This window comes from Carettochelys insculpta, chromosome 5 (genome assembly GCF_033958435.1).
Source record: "Carettochelys insculpta isolate YL-2023 chromosome 5, ASM3395843v1, whole genome shotgun sequence".
Taxonomy (NCBI): domain Eukaryota; kingdom Metazoa; phylum Chordata; order Testudines; family Carettochelyidae; genus Carettochelys; species Carettochelys insculpta.
Window position 1 is genome coordinate 102,030,654 of NC_134141.1, and position 23,485 is coordinate 102,054,138.

At 53.2% G+C, this 23,485-nt stretch overlaps 1 protein-coding gene across 1 annotated transcript in view; it reads left to right on the forward strand.

Moving 5' to 3' along the window:
- Positions 1–23,485, forward strand: part of PLCXD3 (phosphatidylinositol specific phospholipase C X domain containing 3) — a 158,584-nt gene that overhangs the window by 94,537 nt on the left and 40,562 nt on the right. The window contains exon 2 of the mRNA XM_074994306.1: positions 4–712. Within this exon, the coding sequence (XP_074850407.1) occupies positions 4–712 (709 nt within the window). The remainder of the gene's footprint in view (positions 1–3; positions 713–23,485) is intronic.

Sequence of the window (23,485 nt, forward strand, 5' to 3'; positions counted from 1 at the left end):
TAGGGTCTCATGACTCCTTTAGCTTCTATATCGATGAAGCCTCTCCAGTTGGACCTGAACAACCAGAAACTGTCCAGAATTTTGTCTCTGTATTTGGCACTGTGGCTAAAAAGTTGATGAGAAAGTGGTTGGCAACACAGACGATGAACTTTACTAGCCAGCTGGGTGCAGGTATACGATATTTTGATCTCAGAATTTCCACTAAACCCAGAGACCCCGACAATGAACTTTACTTTGCTCATGGTTTATTCAGTGCAAAAGTCAATGAGGGCCTTGAAGAGATCAATGCATTTCTGACTGACCACCACAAAGAAGTGGTCTTCTTGGACTTCAATCATTTCTATGGGATGCAGAAATATCATCATGAGAACCTGGTCCAAATGCTCAAAGACACCTTTGGGAATAAAATGTGCCCTGCTATATTTGCCCAAGAAGTAAGTCTCCAGTATCTGTGGGAGAAGGATTACCAGGTGCTGGTGTTTTATCACAGTCCAGTGGCTCTTGAGGTACCATTTCTTTGGCCAGGCCAGATGATGCCAGCTCCTTGGGCAAACACAACAGACCCAGAAAAACTGATTCAGTTTCTTCAGGCATCAATCACTGAGAGAAGAAAGAAGGGCTCCTTTTTTATCTCTCAAGTGGTGCTGACCCCCAAAGCTAGTACTGTGGTTAAGGGTGTTGCTAGCGGACTCAGAGAAACAATCACAGAAAGGTAAGTGTTTGGAAGACACTTGTGTTCAGACTGATTGTGCCCTATGTGTCATTAATTCTGCTTTCGCCACTCCTGATATGGAAGATTTAGCAAATGCATTTCTTTTTTTCTTTGCAATGACGGGTTAGAGTCAAAGTATTTAACGGAAACAATAGTGATAGACAAGTCTTTGACCTCGAAAGAATTTTCATTAAAACAGAGAGTCGTGATTCTTTCTCGATACTTCCCTTCCCCTTTCCAACGTACATTTTGTTTCTTACCATTTAACATTGCAAACATTTATTCGGAATTGGTGATTTTTAGACATGGGCACTGGTTTCAGGTACTGGGGAAACAGGTATCAATTTCTGTCTCTTTAATGAAGCTGGCCAATGGTAAAGGGTTCTTCCTTACGTACTGTGACAAAGTCCCTTGTCAGCCTCTGTGGGTCCCTGCGCTTCCTGGCGGATCTGTGTTGCCTCAGAGACTCACGGAGGCCCCCTTTTTGCCCAGGCCCTTCCAAAGGCGGGGGTCTCCGCTTAGTGAGCCATCCTAATCATAGGCAGGACCAGTACAGGGAGAATAATACCAGTCCCCTCGCAGGCCCGTGCCTGCTCCAGTAAAGTGATCCCTCGTGGGAAGGGTGGGGGGAGTCCAGACCCACCCTCTACCCTGGAATCCGGCCCAGGGTCCCTATGAGAACAAGAGGCAACCGGCAGGACCTTTACCCCTGCCCCAAAGCAGTAGCCTCACCCTCAGCCACTTCGCCCACCACTTCCCCGTGGTACCTTTTCGCTGTGCTCCTGCTGCTGTGGTGCACCTCCCAAAACCTTTCCCCCTGCTACCAGATGGGGAGCCTTTTATAGGGAGCACAGGGCCTATCTGACCAATGAAGGTCTGGGCCTAGACAGGGAACAGAAACGCTCTGTCCTCCAGGCTGCGGGGAGCCCCGCAGTTGGGAGGTGAGTACTGGGGGACAGGCAGCCTTTGGCTGCTTCAGCCCCCTCTGGGACTGTCTTTTGGCCCCTTTCTTGGGCCAGCTTCCCTTTCCCTGCCTTGGGCAGGTTACTTCTTTCCTCCCCCCACTCCACTCTTCCTGGCTAGTTTCCCTCTGGAGCCGCTGGGTGGGTGGTGACTCGTGCTGCCCTGCCTCTTGGCGGGGAGGGGGTACCCTTCCCCCCCTTTTTTCCATCTTCTGGGGGGGAATTTTCTGGCCCTCCATTTGGGCCCACTCTTTCCATCTACTGGCTGCTGCATCCTCGCTGCTTCGGAGGAGGTAAGGGGCTTTCTTGGGTGGTGGCCGGGTTTTTCCCTCCACAGCTTGCTGTGGAGAGGCTGAGGGGGGGTGAGTTTAGGTGGGGTCCCTCTCCACCAGAGCTCCACAGGGGTGGCTGCGTAGTTGGGGGTGGGGTGTTAGAGTGTGGTCCCTGCCCCACCCCTGCAGCCACTGCCTCCTTTGCCGCCCCTCCGCCACACCTAGCTGCCACTGGGGCCCCCTCCATCTGGGCCCCACCCTAACCGTCTGCCCCTTCCTACTTCCTCTGTTTCTGTGAGGCTCTGCAGCAGCTGCTGTGGGCCCACCCCTCAGGCACCCGTGGGCACATCCCTCCCTTTATACCCCTGCCCCCCCCCCTTTCTGGTTGGCTCTGCCACCCCCTTTCTTCCCCCTCTTTTCCCTCCCCTTTGTGCCTGCGAATCCCCCCACTTCTTTTGTTAGGTTCCTGAGCCCCTTCCCCTTCCTTGCACTCACCTCCCCACACGCACATCTTGAATTCCCCTCACATCCCAGTGCAGAAACAGGAGCCATCTTATCATCTTGTGTTGGGAGTTGTGGCCTTTTTGTGTTCCCTTTCCTTTGTTTTTTTATTTTACCCTCCTGCCCCACCCCTGCCTGTCCAGGTCCTCAGCCTGGCTGGTAGGGGAGGGGCAGCCATTTTCATTTTCTCTTTCTTTTCCCCCTCTCCCCTCCCCCACTAGTTAAAGGACCCACTCCCATTTTTTCACAAATCCTTATACCTTATAAAATGGCCTCCCCACCCACTGGGGGGTTGTCCATAGATGCCCCCCTCCCCCCCTTCTCCTACACTGTCACTCCTTCCACCTCTGCAGCAGCGTCCGACTCGTCCAGGGCTGCCGGGAACTCTGTGACGGTTGAGGGCGCGGGCATGGGCTCTGGGGCTCCTGCTGCCCCCGCCGCAGCATCCTCCTCCAGTGACCCCACCCCTAATCCACCCCCCCAAAAGGGCAGGAAGGGCCAGGGGACCAAAAAGGACAAGAGCCCTGCCCGGAAGGCCAAACCTCTCGTGACTGGGCCCTCCACCCCAGCTGCCGATGCACCTGCTGCAGCCCCTCTTTCCCTCCCCCCTGCTCCCACCACTGATCCTGAGAGCTTGGATCCCCCGGCCCCCAGGTCGTACGCCCAGGTGGCGGCGGCCGCCTTGCACCCTGCTCCTTCCACCTCCGCTCGGAATACCATCCCCGACGGTTGCGGCCCCTTCCCCACCCTCACCAGGAGGAACGGAGTCCGCTGCCTCATGGAGTCAGCCTCGCCCCATGTGGAGACCTACGTGCGGGCATTGGTGTGGGTGGTGGGGCCTGCAGCCGTGGTGGCGGCATCTCAAATGTTCAGGAAGGTCGTCTTCTTCCTGGTGTCGGAGGCCGCCACGCAGGAGGCGGTGGAGAGGGGCTTGGCAGTCGGGGGGCATCTATGTGCCCCTGGAGCCACTTGAGGACCTGGGCGTGTGGGAGGTTTTCTCCTCTGTTCCTCCCTCCCTTCCTTCCCAATTCCGCCCTTCTGCCTTTCCTCACCTCCCTGGGCCAACCCTTGTCAGTCCTGAGTCCCCTCCCTCTTGGCTGCAAAGACCCCGCCCTACGGCACGTGCTCTCCTTCCACCGGCAGGCGTGAATCCAACTGCCGCCGGCGGCAACACAGGGCGGGGTGGTCCAGGAGGAGACTATACTGGTGCCTCATCAAGAGGCCCAGTACCGGGTCTTTTACACCTTGGGGGAGGCCTGGTGCTTCATGTGTCGGGTGGCGGGGCATGTCCGGAGGGATTGCCCCCTGGCCTGGCACGAAAGAGAAGAGCCCGGGACCTCCTCCGACCCGGGGGTTGCCAGCCACACGACTGGCAACACCCCGACTGCGACAGGCTCTGGGACCGCCCCTCCTCTTCCCGCCCCGGATGGAACCATCACCGCTTGGGTGTCAGAGGATGCCCAGGCACATGGTGAGGGGCAAGAAGAAGCAGGCGCTGGTGCCCGAGCGGGCATGCAAGCCAGGTCTGTGGAGGAGAGGGAGGCAGGGCTGGCGGCAGGACCCAGACAGGGCCCACCCCAGGGTGGGCCATCCCTCTCCCTCGCTGTCCTGTCCTCCTCCTCTTTCCCTCCCTCCTCGTTGCCTCCATCCCCTGGTCCTTCCTCCTCTACCACTGAGCCCACCTCTCTGGAGGACTGGGTATTGGTAAGGGGGAAGCGCAAGGAAGGAAGTGCACCCCCCACCCCCCCCGGCACTCCACCCTGTCGGAGGACAGGGTGGATGTGCCATGCAAAGCATTAAAAAGAGCCTCCAGCCTTGATCCATCTGCTGAACCCCTGGCTACTGACCATCTGCCGGGGGTGACTGAGGCCGCTGTGGCGGCAATGGAGAATATCGCCCCTCCTGTCCCGGAGCCTGAGCCCAAAGGGGCAGAGGGGGCTAGTCCTGAGCCTGTGCCCTCCTCCGACACCCCTCTGGCTGCTGCCCAGACCACTGTTGTGGGGTGTCCGGAGATGAGTCTTGGCCTCGCCCTCCTCTCGCAGGAGGTCAAGGCCCTAGGCCTTACTCCGGCTGCTCTGGACGTAGGGGGTCTGCTGCTAGAGGCCTGTGGGCCAGCCACCCACATCCAGCCGCCCCCCTCACCTTCTCTCTCCCCACCTGCCAGCAATCGCCCAACCATTATCCTCCCTTGTTCTGGGACGTCACAGGGTGCAACCGCCCCCCCCCCCCCCCGCAGCTGAGGATCACCTCCCAGCTGTAGCTGTCCTGCCCCCGGAGGGATTTGTATTTCCCTCGTACCCTGCCCCCGGTATCGAAAACCTCAACACAGACCCCTCCACCTCACTGGTGCCTGCTCTTAGACGCAATGGCACCTCGCCCTTATCCCCCACTCCTCTCTTGCTGCCTGGAAAAGCCCCCCTCCCCACACCCCTCTTACTCATACCCCCACTTCCAGTCAAAGTTCCGTCCCAGAAACTGTGCCCCAACCCCCTCCAGACCCTTCTCCCCCCTTCTCTCCCTCCTCCTCTCTCTCACCCGCCCCCTCTCCCTCTGCCTTTCCCTTCTCTCCACGACACTCACCCTCCCCCCAATATATTCATCACCTTTGCCCCCATCCCCATTCTTCCTGCACCTCCCCTCGACCCTCGTCTACTCATAACTGCTCCCGAGGCTGCAATCCCTCGGGAGGCCCCCTTTGTCTCACCCTCTCCAGCACCCCTGGGGCTGCTCTCCCTCCGCCACCCCTAGTCCTCCCAAAACCAAGCCCCAGCCACTGCATGACCTTCCCTGCCAGCTGTGGAGCCCAAAAGGATACAAGGCCAAGGGGCACTCAGGACCCCAAGGCCTCGGCACGCCACGCGCTGGCGGACGGCATGCACGAGTTCTTGGAGGACATTCGCGGCTCCAAGAACAAAGTAGCTCTCACCCTCCAGCGCTGGGGTGACTTCCATCTCATCCTTGAGTCCATGAGGGCCCTTCTGAAGGAGGGCAAGGGGACCGGGAGGAGGGACACCACGGCCTACCAACGGGCCCACGGCTTCCGTGATGCCCTAATCACCTGTGGCGTCGGCCACGGCTTGCTGCGCGGCCCCACGGGGACCGCTGGCATTCCCTCCAGTAAGGATCCTCCCCAGCCCTCTAAATGCCGTCAATCATCGTTGCCACCTTGAACACCAGGGGCTGCGGGTCAGGTCTCCGCAGGTGCCGGGTGGTCTCCTTCCTCTGAGCGGGGGGGTACTTGGTCACCTTCCTCCAGGAGACCCACACTACTCCGTCTGCCGAAGCCAGCTGGCGGCTGGAGTGGGGAGACGGGGTCCACCTTAGTCACCTCTCGGCCCATCAGGCCGGGGTGGTGACCCTATTTTCCCCAGACCTGCAGCCCGAGGTGCTGGGGAGTGTTGAGGTCGTGCCAGGCCACCTGCTGTATCTCCGGGTACGGGTGGAGGGGCTGCCCCTCCACCTCGTCAAAGTCTACATCCCAACATCTGGCCCGGAGAGAACATCCTTCTTCTGGCAGGCGGCGGCCTTCCTTGACTCCATCGATCCTTGCGAGTGCCTGGTCCTCGGCGGGGATTTCAACTGCACCTTCGAGGAATGGGATCGTACCAGGATGGAGGAGTGCCTGGCCGCTGCAGACGTCCTCAGGGAGCTTATCAGTTGTCGCTCCCTGGTGGGCGTCTGGCACAGCCACCATCCGGATGAGGACACCATCTTTACCTACGTCCGGGTGGTGGGCCACAAATCCATGCACTCCCGGTTGGACCGCATCTACATCTCTTGCCACCATCTCTCGTGGGCCCACTCCTCCAGCGTGTGGCCGGCCCCCTTCTCAGACCACCACTTAGTGGCCGTGAAGGCTTCCCTCTCACCAGGGAAGTGGGGGTCGGCCTACTGGCATTTTAATAACAAGCTGCTGGAGGATGTGGGCTTTGTGGCATCCTTCTGGGAGTTCTGGCTAGCCTGGTGCAGGCAACAGTGTGCCTTTACTTCAGCGCGGCGGTGGTGGGATCTGGGAAAGGTGCGCGAGTGGCTCTTCTGCCATGACTGTACCTGGGGGGCCAGCCAGCGGTGGGATGCGTTGATAGGACAGCTGGAGTGGGAGGTTCTTGAGCTGGAGAGGTGCCTGGCCGCCAGCCCCGGAGTTCCATCCCTCTGCGGTACGTACCGGGAGAAGTGGGACGAGCTCAGGGCCCTCGACACCTTTCGGGAACAGGAGGCCTTTGTGAGGTCGCAGATCCAGCTCCTTCTTCTATGCCCTGGAGAAAAAGAGGGGTGCCAAGAAACATATCCTCTGCCTCCTTGCGGAGGATGGCACCCCTCTTATGGATCCGGCGGAGATGCGCAAGAGGGCTCGCGCCTTCTATGCCACCCTTTTCTCCCCGGATCCGACTGACGCCAACGCCTGCAGAGTGCTTTGGGACCAACTCCCTTTGGTCAGCATGGGCGACCGGGACCGGCTAGAGCTTCCTCTCACTCTGGCTGAGCTCTCGGAAGCCCTCCGTCTCATGCCCACCAACAAGTCCCCGGGCATGGACGGGCTGACAGTGGAGTTCTACCACGTGTTTTGGGACGTCCTCGGTCCAGACCTGCTCAGCGTCTGGGCCGAGTCCTTGCAAAGCGGGGTCCTCCCCCTGTCGTGCAGGCGGGCCGTCCTCACTCTGCTGCCCAAAAAGGGGGACCCCCGTGACCTTCGGAACTGGCATCCCATCTCACTCCTCAGCACGGACTACAAGATTATCGGTAAAGCCATCTCCCGTCGCTTGGGGTTCATGCTGCAGGACGTGGTCCACCCCGACCAGACCTACACCGTCCCGGGCCGCACCATCTTTGACAACCTCTATCTGGTCTGGGATCTCTTGGAGCTCGGGTGTAGGGATGGTTTGTCGTTCGCCCTCCTGTCCCTGGATCAGGAGAAGGCGTTCGACAGGGTGGACCACAGGTATCTCCTGGGCACTTTGAGGGATTTCAGCTTCGGACCCTGTTTCATCGGGTTTCTCCAGGTGCTGTACACTGCCTCAGAGTGTTTGGTCAAGCTCAACTGGATCCTGACCGCTCCGGTCAGCTTCGGGCAAGGGGTGCATCAAGACTGCCAGCTGTCAGGCCAGCTCTACGTTCTGGCCATCGAGCCCTTCCTCTGTCTCCTTCGACGAAGGTTGACAGGGTTGGTGCTCCGTGAGCCAGAGCTGTGGCTGGTTCTGTCAGCGTATGCCGACAACATACTCCTTGTGGTTCAGGACCTGGGAGACCTGGTGCGGTTGGAGGCCTGCCAAGCCGTTTACTCGGCAGCCTCCTCTGCCCGGGTCAGCTGGGTCAAGAGCTCTGGCCTGGTGGTTGGGGCTGGGTGGCAGACAGGCCACCTCCCACCCGTGCTTCAGGCCATTCGGTGGAGCACGGGTCTGCTATCCTATCTAGGCGTCTTTCTATCTGCCACGCATCCCTCTCCGCCAGAAAACTGGCAGGGTTTAGAGGGCAGGGTGGCTGAGCGGTTGCGGAGGTGGGTGGGGCTGCTCCAGTGCCTCTCCCTACGGGGGAGGGCACTGGTGCTTAACCAACTAGTCCTGTCCATGCTCTGGCACCGTCTCAACACCCCTGTGCCACCCCCGGGTTTCCTGGCCACCCTCCAGAAGGTAGTTCTGGAGTTCTTTTGGCCAGGACTGCATTGGGTCCCTGCAGGGGTTCTTCATCTCCCCCCGGAGGAGGGAGGGCAGGGCCTGACCTGCCTATGCACTCAGGTCCATGTCTTCCGCCTCTGGGCCCTGCAGGGACTCCTTAACAGCAATAGTGCAGATAGTCCAGTGTGGAGCACGTTGGCACATGCTTTCCTCCATCGCTTCTGAGGGCTCTGATACGACCAGCCGCTCCTTTATTTGCCTTTGAGAGGCCATCCATGAGACCTCTCGGAGCTGCCAGCCTTCCACCAGGACCTCCTCCGCACCTGGCGGCTGCTCTCAGTCTCCAGGTCTTTAGGGGCTGCCACGGGGTAAGACCTCCTTGCGGAGCCCCTGCTACACAACCTGTACCTCCATGTGCAGGCGGCGGAGTTCCCCGCGGTGTGCCGGAGGCTGGTCCTCGGTGGAATCACCAGGGTCGGAGACCACCTGGACTACGGCCAGGGAGACTGGATGGAGGCCCCGGCGCTCACCCGGTGCATGGGGCTCTCCACCCTACATTCTCCCTGACGCGTACTCAAGGAGGTGAAGGCCGCCTTGCCACCCACTGCTCACGTCTACCTGCGCCGGGTCTTGTGAGAGGGTGCACCCCGCCCCCTCTCACTCCTGGCCCTCCGGATCTCTCCGTGGGCCCCCGGCTCCGTGAACCTTCCCGCCCTCCTCCCCTGCATCATCCCAGCTGGCTGCACGTCTTGCAGCTGGTCCCCTTTCGAACCACGCCCAGACATCATCTGTACACGCTTGTGCTTCACATGCTCCACTATCCCACCCTCGTGTCCCTCCCAGACCACAAGTGGCGGGACCTTCTACCATCTTCAGAGGGTGGGGAGCTCCGGTGGGCCAGCCTTTATTCTTCCCTGGTCCCGCGGCCGGCCGGGGACATCAGGTGGAGAATCCTGCATGGGGCGGTGAGCACGGGCATGTATCTGGCGCGGTTCACCCCCTTCCCGGATACCTGTTTCTTTTGTGGCACGAGGGAGACCCTGGCGTACATTTACATTGCGTGCATCAGGTTGCAGCCCCTCTTCCGGCTCCTCCAGAACCTCCTGCTGAGGTTCTGGCTGCACTTCTCCCCGCACCTCCTCATTCTAGCACACCCCATCCGTGGCCCCACTAAGTTGTGAGACCTCCTCGTCAGCCTCCTCCTGGCTATGGCCAAGGTAGCCATTTATAACACTCGGGAGAGGAGGCTGGCAGGGGAAAGCCTGCGACTGTGGGGCCTATTTCCGCTCCGCTCTCCGCTCACGAATCCGGGCAGAGTTCCTTTGGGCGGCATCCACTGGCTCTCTCGACACCTTTGAGGGGCAGTGGGTGCTGTCCGGGGTTCTCTGCTCGGTATCCCCTTCTGGTTCCCTCATTTTAAACCTTTGACCTCCACTCCCGTCCCTGTTTTTTCTTCAGTTGTCCCCCGCATTCTGTTGGGGCCATGGTTTTTTTTTAAAGGGATACCTCTTCTATTAAGGGGGGCCTTTTAGTCATGGGTGGGCACAGCCCACAGCCCACCCACTCCCTGGTCTCCAAATAGACCCAGTATACTGTCCTTCCAGAAGGCTCCGGAAGCTTCCAGGTAAGGGTCTACCACCGGGTTTACCACAGTACCTTCACACGTCCTGTGGTTAGACATAGGACATAGCCATGCTTCCTTCTTTGTTTAATTTCATACGTCGTATCAAATGTGGCAGGGTTCTTTTGGACTCTGGTTCCTTCTGAAACAGTCAGACATTCCTTATATGGAAAGAGTCAAGATTCTGTGTGGAGCTAATGCATGCACAAAGTGAACAGAAGGTTGACAGGTTATTGCTAGCAGGTTATTATTAGCTGTTACATTATAGAAAAGTGCATATTTAAATATAATTATTTAAATGTTTCTGACTTGGACAAATCACAGCCAATTTTCACCAAACCGCCTAAAGGCAGTGGTTCTCAACTGGGGTCCAAGACCTCTTGAGTGGGAATCATGAGCAGGTTTCAGGGGATCCTTGCAGCAGAACCACTGTTAGATTCACTAGGGCCCAGGGCAGAAAGCGGATGCGAGGGGCTATGAGCCCTGCTACTGGGGCTGAAGCAGAAGCCTGGGCAACTCAGCTTTGTGGAGTGCCCTGTGGCCTCAGGCAATTGTCCTCCTTGCTACCTCTTAATGTCAGCCCTGGCTTTTATATGCGGAAAATCAGTTGTGCCACAGATGGGTTGTAGAATTTTCATCATGTGTTGGGCAGCCTCAGAAAGAGTGCAGTTGAGAACCCCTGCCCTAAAGGCACCCCTGTGTGGCTACATGCCTTCCAAATTTCAGGTGGCTGCCACACTGCCATTATGGAATATTTACTCTTGAATCAGAAGTGTGGTTGCATCATGTATTGACACATTGAAGATAGCTGTGATCTGTCTAGCTCACATGCCAATAGTGATGAAGCTGTGGCAGCACAGACTTCAGGAAGTTCTGAACACCTGCCTGTACCTGCTCAGGACCCTGCATACTTACTCAGCTCCTCCTGAAATCTGCAGTATTGTGGCTGTGTGGCTCTTGGTACCTAGTCTAGCTTTGATCCGTGTGTGCTGCAGTTGCAATGCAGACATACCTTAAGACACAAGATCATTGCAAACCAAATAGTTATATCCGAAGTATCACAGGTCTGTTAATGTTGTCACTGCACAGACTGTGACCGTGAAATTGACCAAAATGGACCTTGAATTTGGTAGGGCCCTATTTATCACAGGATAGATGTACCTTTGCTGTGTGTCTAGAAAGGACCCCTATTTCTTTCCTTTACTGTGTCATGGGCTTTGAACCTTCAGTAACACAAGTGGCAAACCATCAGTCTCTCACTCATTGCTGGAATAAAATCACAGGAAAACCCTGCAAAAATCTGGTTTTGTTTTCTCTTGCTCAGAATGGGCTTTTTTGTAGCTGTTTGGAAGAAAATAATTTTAGTTTCATAATTGAATTTTTCTGATGAGCTGCAACTATGGATTTAAACTAATCTGAATGATTTATTCTCCCAAACCCACTTGTGCACCCGCAAGAGAAACAAACTTTCTAGACGTTTCAGTGCTATTCATATTGCCTTCCAGGAATGACAAAATCTCATTAGTTAATGTAAAATATTATGAAGCAGGATAGACCTGATGGGAACATATGTGAGATTGTTAATAGAACTGAACTCACTGTGATAACTGCATTGAAAGTAAAGATTAAGTATTCCAAAGCTGAAGCCCATGTGCCTGTGATTCTGTTCAAAAATAGATAGATGAGCAATCTGAAGAAGCAAAACAATACATCTAAGTATAGAACTTTTCTCACCATCTCTGCATTCGTATTTTATTAATTTATAAGCATGTAATCCTTACTGCATGTGATGCATGCATATAACGCCCATTACCCTGATGTAGGAAGACGCATCCTAATTAACTGGAAAAACGTTGCCCTTTTCTGAGTAGCTACATAGTTCAGATTATAGTGTGCATACACTGCTACTGTATCTTCTCTGTGCTGTATAGTACTTGTGCCTTTATATAGTAAAAATAGCACATGCACACTTAGACCAGATACTTTACTGGATACTACAGAAGCTGTAATATGCCTGATTGATAGCTAAGCAGTGAAGCATCTCCTTGCTGATGCTGCAGCATTTGTGAATTGCCAACAGTAATGCAACACATTCAAGGCCAGATTTACACCTCGGCACAGAATCCTCAGTGCCCTTCTTCCGTCCCACTTTAACCTTTAAGTGTCCTTGGAAGGCCAGCTCCCATAGGCACGTGCCTATTGTGCCTCATTGAAAATTGGGCCCTAAGACCACTTGTAGTACATCAGCTGTGTCTACACTTGCCCCCTTCTTTGAAGGGGACATAGTGATCAGGGTGATGGGAGATTACTAATGAAGTGCTGCAATTCATATGCAGCATGTCATTAGGCAAATTCCCCCCTGCGGCAACTTCAAAGTATCAAACTTCGAAGTGCCAGGATGCGTGTAGCCCTGGGCACTTTGAAGTGCCCATGTTACTTCAAAGTCCCTTTACTCTCCAGTTGACACTTTGAAGTTGCTGCGGGGGAGAATTAGCCTAATGAAGTGCTCCATATGCACCGCAGCACTTCATTAGTAATCTCCCATCACCCTGATCACCATGCCCCCTTCGAAGAAGGAGGCAAGTGTAAACATAGCCCTTGAGTAGCACAAACAAAAGAACTTGCAGCTGAACATAATTATTTGCACCACATGGCTTGTGCTTGCTGTGGATAAGGCTAAGACTAGTGTTTATCTACCAGCATGGGACTGCCAGTGCCAATGTGCACAGCAAACCCTAGGTTAGCAGCAGTAGTGGTGCAATTTATCATACCAGTGCAATCACTGGGTGCGCCTGCCTCCCCTTCAGTAACTGCTTTGGTAGCTCAGACCATTCCGCCATCTGTGAAGCCACTTACCTACCTGCTGCTTGTAGGCCCAAGAGACATTGATTACCCAGCTAGTATTAGCAGTGCACATCCCCCATTTAGGACAGGGCTGACACAACCTGAGACAAACATGTCTGGTCTGTTGGCTCCAGCTCTCTACAGTTCTTTACTTGTCTCTCTCCGGCTACACCCGTCTTCCAAAGCAATAAAGACAAGCTGGAATACACAACCTGGTTATTATTCAGGGCTTTATTTAAGACTTCGTCAGCTTTATTTGTGTGGTCCTTCTTCACAAAGACAAACTTTGAAGGATAGCAGAAGGAGCTTGCAGTAGACCAGCCCCACTTGCTCAAGATATAAGAGAAAAAGCCACTAGTACAAATGAAGCTATAGAGAGATGCTGACCAGTCCTTCTCTGAAAGGAAAATGGCTTTGTTCCTTCCCTCACACTTTGTAGCAAATGTACAATACGGGAGGATCATGGCTGTGATGGGTTGGGTTATTGTGATTACCTTGAGACTGTCACTTGATGGGCTGATCATACCACTGAACCTACTTACCTGCCCTTTGCAGCTCTCCACCATCCTGTCCTGCTGAGCCAGAAGCTCTGGTCTCCCCCTGCAGGGCACAGAGGTGGAGCAACAGCCCATGGCAGAGTAACAGACACTGAGAACAGATTAATTCTGGGAAAGCTCAGTCACAGGGACTTGACATAGCACCCTGGTGCCCATCCCCAATAGGATCAAAACCCCTAAGATCTAGCCTCCCAGTCTTACTCTGTACAAAAGTTTTAAACAGAGAGAAATTTATAAGCTTTATGTGTGTATCAATGAGAGAGAGAGAGAGAATCACAACTGTTGTTCCTCCTTTTCCCAAGGTAACAATTATTTAACTGGTTTTAATAATACACAAAAGTACTTTTATTAGTACAAAAAGTAGGATTTAAGTGACTGTGAGTTGAAACAAACAGATCAAAGTAAGTTACTAAACAAAATAAAACGTCTAATACACTAAGGATGTGTCTAAGTTACTAAGCAAAATAAAACATGTCTAATACACTAAGGATGTGTCTACACTAGGAACTAACTTCGAAGTTAGGCACTTCTTCCACGTAGCCTGCAGATGGTGCAGTAGATGCACATTTTCCCTTACTTAGATGTTAACTTCGAAGTAAGGAAGCCCGACTTCCAAGTCCTTACTCCTTTCCCCAGAATGGAGTAGTGCCCTACACACATTTCCCCTTACTTAGATGTTAACTTCGAAGTAAGGAAGCCCAGGAATGGAGTAGTGCCCTACTTTGAAGTTTAACTTCAAAGTAGGTTGTGTGTAGACCCTCAACTTCGAAGTCTGTTACTTCGAAGTAAGCAGTTTCAAAGTGTTTTTTGTAGTGTAGACACGGCCTAAGTGAAGTTGTTACAAATTATAATTTCTCACTCCAGTTCTTATTTCAGGTATAGTGCTTGTCAAGCCAGAGCTGGTCTTTTTTCAAACCTAGGTCCAGCAGGTTCTCTTCATCCCCATCCATTGAGTTCTTATTTTGTTTCCAGGTCTTTTCACATGTCTTCTCTGGTTATGGAGCCGTCTGTAAAAGTCAGCTGAAGACAATCATTGTTTGCTTCCTGCCCTTTTATAGAATTTCTTCAGTGTGTGAAGTCTCTTATTAGTTCCCCTACTCTTGTGGGAAAAGTACAAAATTCAAGGTGACGAGCAGGATCAGGTGACATGGTCATGTCTTTGTAGCACCAACCATAATCCAGGCTTACAGGAAAAACAAGCATATTCACAGTTTATTGTAATGAGCATTGAGCCATTAAGTTCCTTGCGTATTGCTAATGTCCTTCACCAGCACATCAGGACGTATGAATGGACTTATTTCATAATTCTGACTTCATATCTGAGAATGATACTTGTGCACAAGTAGAATATACATATTCAGGGGATTACAAAGCTTTTCAAGGATAAGCCATTGCCCCATTTTCCCACAAAGCCTATTGAGTTATACCTATTTATATTCAAAACCACATTTCAATAAAAAATGTGTGCACAGCATCACAATGGCAACCTAGATAAAAGAGCGTTTAGCTTTCTAAAACACAGTTCAATAGCGGATACGTTATTTGATACGGGGTTTTGCTATTGACATGGCATGTGACTTTCTAAGGGACAAGAATTTGAAAGGAGGAGAAATCTATAATGTCACCAGTCCCTTGTCTTCTACACAGAGATGCGAAAAAAGTCTTTTTTATGAGCTCCCACATATGACCACAAACTCAGTGCAGCTTGGAATTCTACAGAGCCACATTGGCCTTCAGTGATTTAATGAAAAGATTTGTTCACGATTGTACATTATGTTTCTTGGAGCTGATTAAAAACTTTGAGGACTAGCAATATGTTTTCAAGCTTAACATTCTGTCATGCACAGTTTACATGCCAAGAAATATTCTTTGATTAGCAAACAGTACACACCAAATGAATTACATTCCCTTTGCTTATTGAATTAACTTGACAGTCAAATAGCTGCCTGGAGCACATCTGAAAGACAGTTGTGATACAGCCTTTTTGGTAGGCATAAAGAGGTACTTTACATGAATCTGTTTTGTTTTCTGATTTTCAGTGGAATTGTCAATTTTATCTGTGCCTGATATATATGACATTGGAGCTGTTCTTACTCTTGCTGTCTTTGGAGTTAAAGAATGTAGGGTAGAATAACATAGCTCCCATAGAGAATGAAGAAATGTTGAGGTACTTTTTGTGTCCCTGTCTTGGAGCACAGAAAATAAGACACAAATCCACTTGTATCTGTAAAAGTAATCCTTTTCCAAACTAATCTCTAAAGACATTGCACCCTTCAGCAGACATGTGACTGAATCCTTGCTTGTCACACTAAAAATGTGCCATTCTGCCTTGGCAACCAGGGCAAAAACATGAAACACACAAAAACCTTTGATTAAAAACAAAGCCTAAGAAAGGAGAACAAGGGTAACTGGGTGAAAAGAGGCTTCCCGCAGAGGGACCGTCTTTAGCTGCTGTCACAAGCTGAGTAGAGTCATTCCTAGTTAACCAGGTACATTAGAGTCATTCAAACAAAAATCCCATGTGCTGCAAGAAGTGGTGTTCATAAGTCAGTAGGTGGCACTACCATATCTCCAAATCATTTCTCACCTTGCTACAGCTTTATTTGCTTCTAGAGGGGCAGGCTTTTGGGGGTTTGTAATCCAAGTATTGAAGCAGAAGGGTTTTTTTTACTCATTTTGTGTGGGGAAAAAAAAGTTGTTCTTTGAGTGTCCCCGTGGGTGCTCCACATTAGGATACACACATTAGGTGTCGGGCTCGCCAGGCGCCACAGATTGGATCTTCCAAGCAGTTTCTGCCGGACCGCGCATGCGCCGGTGCGCACCGCTCCCTTGCGCGCTCCTGGCCATGTGCGCGATCCGGTCCCCGCCAGTTCCTCTTAACCGCCGTCGGCTGCAGACGGAATCCAACTAGGCTACAGCCAAGTTAGCGTATTCAATGGTTTTAGCTGTTTTCTTTAAAGTTTTCAAGTTCTTAGTCTATTGTTAAGTTAGCCAGTTGTTATCTTCAAAAAAAAAAACAAGAAACAACAAGCGGGACGGAATTCAGTCCAGTCCTAGCAACAAGCGGAGCACCGGAGGCCAGGAACCTAGGGCCATTAGCCCTCCTGCCGCGGCAGGCTATCCGAGAGGGGGGGAAAACAGCACAGAGAAGGTGCTAAGTACCCCATTAACAACTAAAAGACTCACCAACAATGTCCTCTTCAGGATTCAAGAAATGTGAGTCTTGCCGGGAGGCAATGCCAGCGTCTGATGGGCACAGTCACTGTATAAGGTGCCTTGGGGAGTCCCATGTCACGTAGAAATGCTCCTTCTGTGCAAAATTAACAGCCAGAGCAAGGAAGGACAGGGAGATGTGGCTTAAAATGCTGCTATTCGACAAGGCCCTCCAGCCAGACGTGCCGGAGCGGCCGCAGCAGGAGGGACCCTCTGGGGCCCATAAAAGGAAAGCTGCCTCCCTCACCCCATCAGCGCAAAAACAGAGGAAAGTCTCCCCAACCCGATCCCTGCCGGCAGCAACAGCGAGTGGGACGGGAGGAGCGCACAGCCGCCAGCCGCAGCAACAGCTGATCGGCGGCGGCACAGAGAGCCACGTGGAAGCGGCTCAGCCTCCGATGATCAAACAGCCGCCCCGCACAGCAGGCAGGGCGGCGGCTAAACAAGCGTCGGTACCGGCGGCACCGCAGGCAGCGGCACCGACCCCCGGGCAACCGGCGGTGCAGAGTGCGCAGGCACGCAGCCTGCAGGCACCAGAGGACACTGCCCACGCGGCACCACTCAAGAGCGTGCCGAGCGCGGCGCGGACGGGGCCGAAATCCCCTGCACGTCAGGGGGCGGAGCCACCCCCTCAAGGGAGGGGGAAGGCTGCACAGAAAACAAGGCACCGCAGCCCCTCTCCAGACAGGGCTGCAGAGTTGCTTTCTCTCAGCCCTCTGCTCATGCTGCAGACTCCAACTAGAAGGCAGGGGTCCCCACTAGCCTACCCGGAGCCTCTGTCTCCATTTTTACAACCAGCCTCGCCCTGGCTGGGACCACCTTCACCCTTCTTGGGGTTTGAGCTGCTGGAGTACTATCACAAATCGCTCTCTCCAGTGTCCCATGTCTCTCGACGATCTCGCTCCCCCAGACGCAGGGGGTACGCACCAAGGGAGTGGTCCAGGTCACCTTCCCAAGAACAGTGCCCATGCTGCCATGGCCGTCCCTATCACGCGGGGCATAGACACCACCGGCATTCTACCAGGGAAAGATCCCCACAGACGGTCCCGTATCCCCAAGGGCAATCGCGAACGGGGACAGAGACTCAAGTATCTCAGGGGGGAACTGGTAATGGAACCCCAAGATTTTCCCTCGCAAGCTTCCAGCGAGCGGATGTACCATCGCCAACAGGAACCGGAAGGGTCCAGAGAGGCGTATCCTAGTGGTTCCTCGCTCTCCTCCCCAGACGAGGCTACGGCCCCGGGGGACATCCATCCTCCGGATGATCTCAAACAGTTTCAAGAGCTGTTTAAAAGGGTGGCCTTCACGCAAGGCATCCAGACAGCAGAAGTGCAAGAGAAACACCATAAGCTCTTCAAAAATCTGAGACTTCCGGCCTCCTCCAAAATAGCAATACCGCTTGACGAAGCAATCTTGGAGTCCGCCACTACGATATGGCAGACCCCTGCGACTATTCTGCCTGTCCACAAGAGAGCGGACAAGAAATACTTCGTGCCGGTGAAGGGCATGGAGTTCCTGTTCAGCCACCCACAACCAAATTCCTTGGTGGTAGAGTCGTCGCAACGAAGATCAAAGACATCTCAATTCAAGACAGGGGGAACAGACAAAGATGCCAAGAAGCTAGAGCTGTTTGGCAGAAAGGTCTACTCCTCCTCCACACTACTGTTGCGAATGGCAAATTACGCAGCGCATCTAGCGAACCACAATTTCGACAACTACACTAGGTTAACCTCCCTCATGGACTCGCTTCCAGAGGACAAGAAACCGGTGCTCAAGGCCGTTGTGCAAGAAGGCTACGTGGCCTCGAGGACGGGAGTTCAGATCGCCCTGGATGTTGCGGACACAGCAGCACGCTCCACAGCTACGGCAGTGGTGATGCGAAGGGAGTCCTGGCTCCAGAATTCGAGTATACCGAGGGATCTCCAGGCAAAGATCATCGCTCTTCCCTTCAACACACAGAAGCTGTTTGCTGAATCAACTGACTCGGTCCTTCATTCCAGTAAAGATTCAAGAGCCACACTTAGGACCCTGGGGATTTACACCCCTCCATACAGAAAGAAAAAGTACTACCCTCAACAAAGACGGTACCAGTACCAGCCACAGCGTCCCCAGTACCACAGGGGATACGAGCAAGGGTGACATCAACAGCACCAGCAGTACAGAACTCCCAGGCGACGTTCCCAACAGAACCGTGCGTCCTCGGGGCAGGGCCAAAGGCCACAAGTTTGACACACAGATCCAGGGCTGCACCATCACTACCATCGCACAAGGTCATCCGAAGCGGTTATTCCACCATCGCCTCTGACCATTCTACGACCAGTGGCAAAGGATCACCACAGACAAATGGGTGCTGGAGATCATAGCCACGGGGTACGCCATCCCCTTCCAGTCGCTCCCACCGCCACGACCTCCACCCAGGCCCCATCTCCAGGAGGCCTCCCACGTAGCGAGGCTCAAGCAGGAGGTAGACCATCTCATGCTCATAGGGGCAGTGGAAAGAGTGCCGGAGCAACTGCAAGGGAAAGGGTTCTACTCAAGGTACTTCCTCACGGAGAAAAAGACAGGAGGCTGGAGGCCCATCTCAGATCTTCGAGGCCTCAACTGGTACCTGCGCAAGCGACGCTTTCGGATGATCACAATCGCCTCCATCCTTACGGCACTGGACGATGGAGATTGGTTCGCAGCCCTCAACTTACAAGACGCGTATTTTCACATAACTGTCCATCCGGCTCACCGACGATTCCTCCGGTTCATGGTAGGCAAAGAACATTTTCAATACAAGGTCCTACCGTTTGGCCTCTCCTCGGCCCCCAGAGTCTTCACCAAGACCTTGGCAGTGGTGTCAGCCTACCTGCACAGACAGGGGGTATTTATATTCCCGTATCTGGACGACTGCCTACTCAAAGGGGCCTCGAAGGAGGAGGTACTACGCATGATACGTGTCACAGCAGGCACGTTCTCTTCGCTCGGCCTGGTTATCAATCTGGCAAAATCAAAGATAGACCCCACACAGGACATAGAGTTCATAGGGGCACGCATAAATTCTATTACAGCGAGAGTGTATCTACCAGAGACTCGCTTTCGGGCCATCGGCTCCCTCGTGCAGGTCATCACCTTCAGCCCTACGGTGCCGGTTCTGACGTGCTTACAGCTGCTGGGCCACATGGCAGCAGCAATGTTCGTAGTACAGAATGCCAGGTTACACTGCGCAGCATGCAGCACTGGCTGGCAAGCGTATACAAACCGGCAGCACACACCGTTCACAGGGTGGTGTCGCCCACAACAGAGGTGCGCAAATTCCTGCAATGGTGGGTAAACCCCAAGAACATGCTAACAGGAGTACCCTTCCACCAACCACAAATATCGGTTTTTCTTACTACAGATGCCCCCCACATAGGGTGGGGAGCACACATGGGCGAAGAGGTGACGCAAGGACTGTGGTCCTCCACGGAACAGTCACTGCACATAAATATACTGGAGCTCAGAGCAGCGTTCAACGCCTGCAGACACTTTCGAGACCATATTCAAGGCAAAGTAGTCGGGATCAGTACAGACAATACCTCCACCATGTTTTATATAAATCGGCAAGGAGGAGCTCAGTCCCGTGCCTTATGTGCGGAAGCAGTCCGGTTGTGGAACTGGTGCATCGCCAACAATATAACCTTGAAAGCCTCATACTTACCAGGCGCTCACAATGTGAAGGCAGACCAGCTGAGCAGGCGTTTCGCACTCACGCACGAGTGGCAGATCCGTCCCGATCTGCTACGACCGATTTTTCACGCATGGGGCTTTCCCCAGATAGACCTGTTTGCCAGTCAACACAACAAGAAGTGCCCACGATTCTGCTCCAGGGCAGGACTGGGACAGGGGTCCCTGGGGGACACATTTGTGATCTCGTGGAGGGGCCCCCTGCTTTACGCTTTTCCTCCCACAGTGCTGATCCACAAAGTCTTGCAGAAAGCCAGGAGGGACGGAGCCTGAATGATCCTGATAGTCCCAACGTGGGATCGACAGCAATGGTTCCCCCTACTCCTGTGCATGTCGGACCGTCCACCGATGCCCCTTCCGGTGGCGCCGGATCTGCTCACGCAAGCCCAGGGGTCCAAAGTGCATCCACACCCCCAAGGCCTGTGACTACAAGCGTGGTTAATCTATGGCTCAGCTCCCTAGAGAGCACATGTACGGAGGAAGTGCAACAAGTCCTAGAAAGTAGCAGGAGGACTTCCACCAGGAAGACCTACAAGCAGAAATGGACTCGCTTCACGGCATGGTGTTCTACCAAACAGCTAGCCCCCCTTTCGGTGCCTATACCTGTAATATTAGAGTATTTACTGGACCTCAAGAGAGGAGGACTCTCACTATCCTCGTTAAAGGTGCACCTTGCCGCCATTTCGGCGTTCAGACACGAAGAGGAAGGGCACATGGTGTTCCCCATCCCATGGTTACCAGGTTCCTCAAAGGGTTGGTAAACCTATACCCCCCTTGGAAACCGCTTCCACCTTAGTGGAACTTGGACCTGGTGCTTAATGCGCTAACGGGACCACCGTTCGAGCCTTTAGCCATGGTTTCCCTCCGCCTCCTTACGATAAAGACGACCTCCCTTCTCGTAATCACGTCAGCTCACAGGGTGAGCGAGCTTGCGGCAGTCATGGCAACGCTACCCTGCACTGTTTTTTCCGAGAAGGCGGTGACTCTACGGCTGCATCCAGCCTTTGTTCCTAAGGTTTCTTCAGAGTTTCATATTAACGAACCTATTGTTTTACCCTCGTTTTATCCAAAGCCTCATAACTCTAACAAAGAGGTGCGCCTACACCTCCTGGATGTGAGGAGGGCGCTAGCCTTCTATATAGACAGGACCAAGCCCATCCGGAAAACGGATAGACTCCTGGTCTCTCTCGCTCCCAAATCGAAAGGAGAAGGTGTCTCTTCGCAGAGAATCTCGAAGCACATTGTATCCTGCATAAAAATGTGCTACGAACTCAAGAAGACTCCTTTATTGGCCCCGCCCAGGGCTCACTCCACTAGGGCGGTGGCTGCATCAACAGCCTTTTTCAAGGGCGTTGCACTAAAGGACATTTGCAGAGCGGCGACCTGGTCATCCTATGACACCTTCGCCAAGCACTACGCCCTTCACAGGGTATTCCAAGAGGATACCCAGCTCTCGACAGCGGTCCTCTCGGGGACAAGCTGTACATGATCCGATTACCCACCTCCTATCTTGGGTTACTGCTGGGTAGTCACCTAATGTGGAGCACCCACGGGGACACTCAAAGAAGAAAGAAAGGTTACTCACCGTAGTAACGGTGGTTCTTCGAGATGTGTCCCCGTGGGTGCTCCACTACCCGCCCATCCTCCCCGCTTCGGATCTCTGTTAGTGTTTTGCAGGAGCATCCGAGGCGGTTGGTCAAGGAACTGGCGGGGACCAGATCGCGCACGTGGCCAGGAGCGCGCAAGGGAGCGGCGCGCGCCGGCACATGCACGGTCCGGCAGAAACTGCTTGGAAGATCCGATCTGCGGCGCTGGGTGAGCCCGACACCTAATGTGTGTATCCTAATGTGGAGCACCCACGGGGACACATCTCGAAGAACCACCATTACTATGGTGAGTAACCTTTCTTTATTGTTTTTTATCTGATTTATTAATTACATTGGTGTCCTATACATCGACCTGCCTCCTTGAGATTTGAGGCACTACCTCTCTACCCTCATCTTTGCTGGCCAAGACTGGTGTTTCTTAGCCATTTTTTATGAAGCCAAAGGCCCTACCTCTTTTTTTATGAGGCCCTGCCCCTTTTTCCACCTGCTCCACCCCCGCCCCACCCCCCTCCCTGTCTCTTCCCTGTACCAAGGTGGCCCTGGGACTACCGGGGCCAAGGGGCCAGCACCGGCAGCAGGGGTCTGCACTCCCCATCACCTTCCGCACTCACTAACAACAGGAAGGAGGATGCACAGCAAAGTGGCCTCAGCTCGTGTTGTTCTCCAGCTGCATGACTCTACCTCTTGCGGGGGAGTTCAAGGGTGGTTCTGCCCTCTCCCCTCGAGTAGATCTCTGGTCATTCCAGCACAAGCTGGTGCCAGCTTGCTGTGCTTTTCTTGTTGCTTCCAGAGGGTGCAGGGTGGCAGGGAGCAGTTACCAACATCAACTCCCTGGACCCACTAGTCTCCTTGCTGGCTGCTGGCCAGCCCCTCCCGCTCATGAGCTATGTCTACATTTGCCCCTCCTTTTGGAGGAGGCATGTTAATGAGGTGCTGCCATGAATATGTAGTACCTCATTAGCATAATGGCAGCCATGCACAATTCGAAAGTGCTGTTTTTGGAACGCTGCCACCCATGTAGACGGGGACCTTTTGAAAGCACCCCCTCACCCCCAACTTTGAAAGCCCCTTCTTCCTAAAACCAAATATTTGTCAGCATCTCATTAGCATCTTCTAACTTGCCTTATTAACATGGCCTGTCCCAAGGGAGGGGGTACATGTAGACAAAGCTATGGTGTTTGAGGGGCACATGATCCCTCGTACTTCCCTTACGTGTTGCCCTGGGGTTCCTGTATGACACTATCACAGTAATGTCTAAGCACTTTTTATCCCTTGAAATAGGGAGAGGGGAGTACATATTTTTCAGGATCAAAAATAACTTTTCATTTACTGGGGTTTATCCTGCCCCTAGCATATGCTTGCCTCAAAGATGAAGTCATGCGCACCTCACTACACGTGGCTGATTCAGTGAAACTGCAAATGGCTCGTTAAAGCAGTTGTGCTGCCTTTGCTCTCTCCAATATTACTTTGATAATTCTACAGCTAATAAATGCCGACAAGCACTGACCTCAAGGATAAGAGCAATTATCTGTGTACCATTTTGGGCTCGTCTATCTGCTTTGTACAGCCTGTGAAAGAGACAAGTCACTGCCTGCTTAGTCCTACTCGCATATTAGTACTACAAGATGAATATTGGGGTTAACAGAAAAACCTTTTCAGATTTAGTCTCAAGGTGAATGTCCTTTATAGTTGATATTGACATCCTCCAGGAGGAAGAAATCCAACAGTAGCTTAGGCAAACCTTTAATGACAGACACAGAAACACCCCCCAAAAAACCAACCCAGCTACTGTTAATGCAGAACTCACACTTCCGAAAAACAGGAGATGCACAGTTCAGCTTGCCCAGACAATCTTAATTCTGCTCTCTGTTAGCAT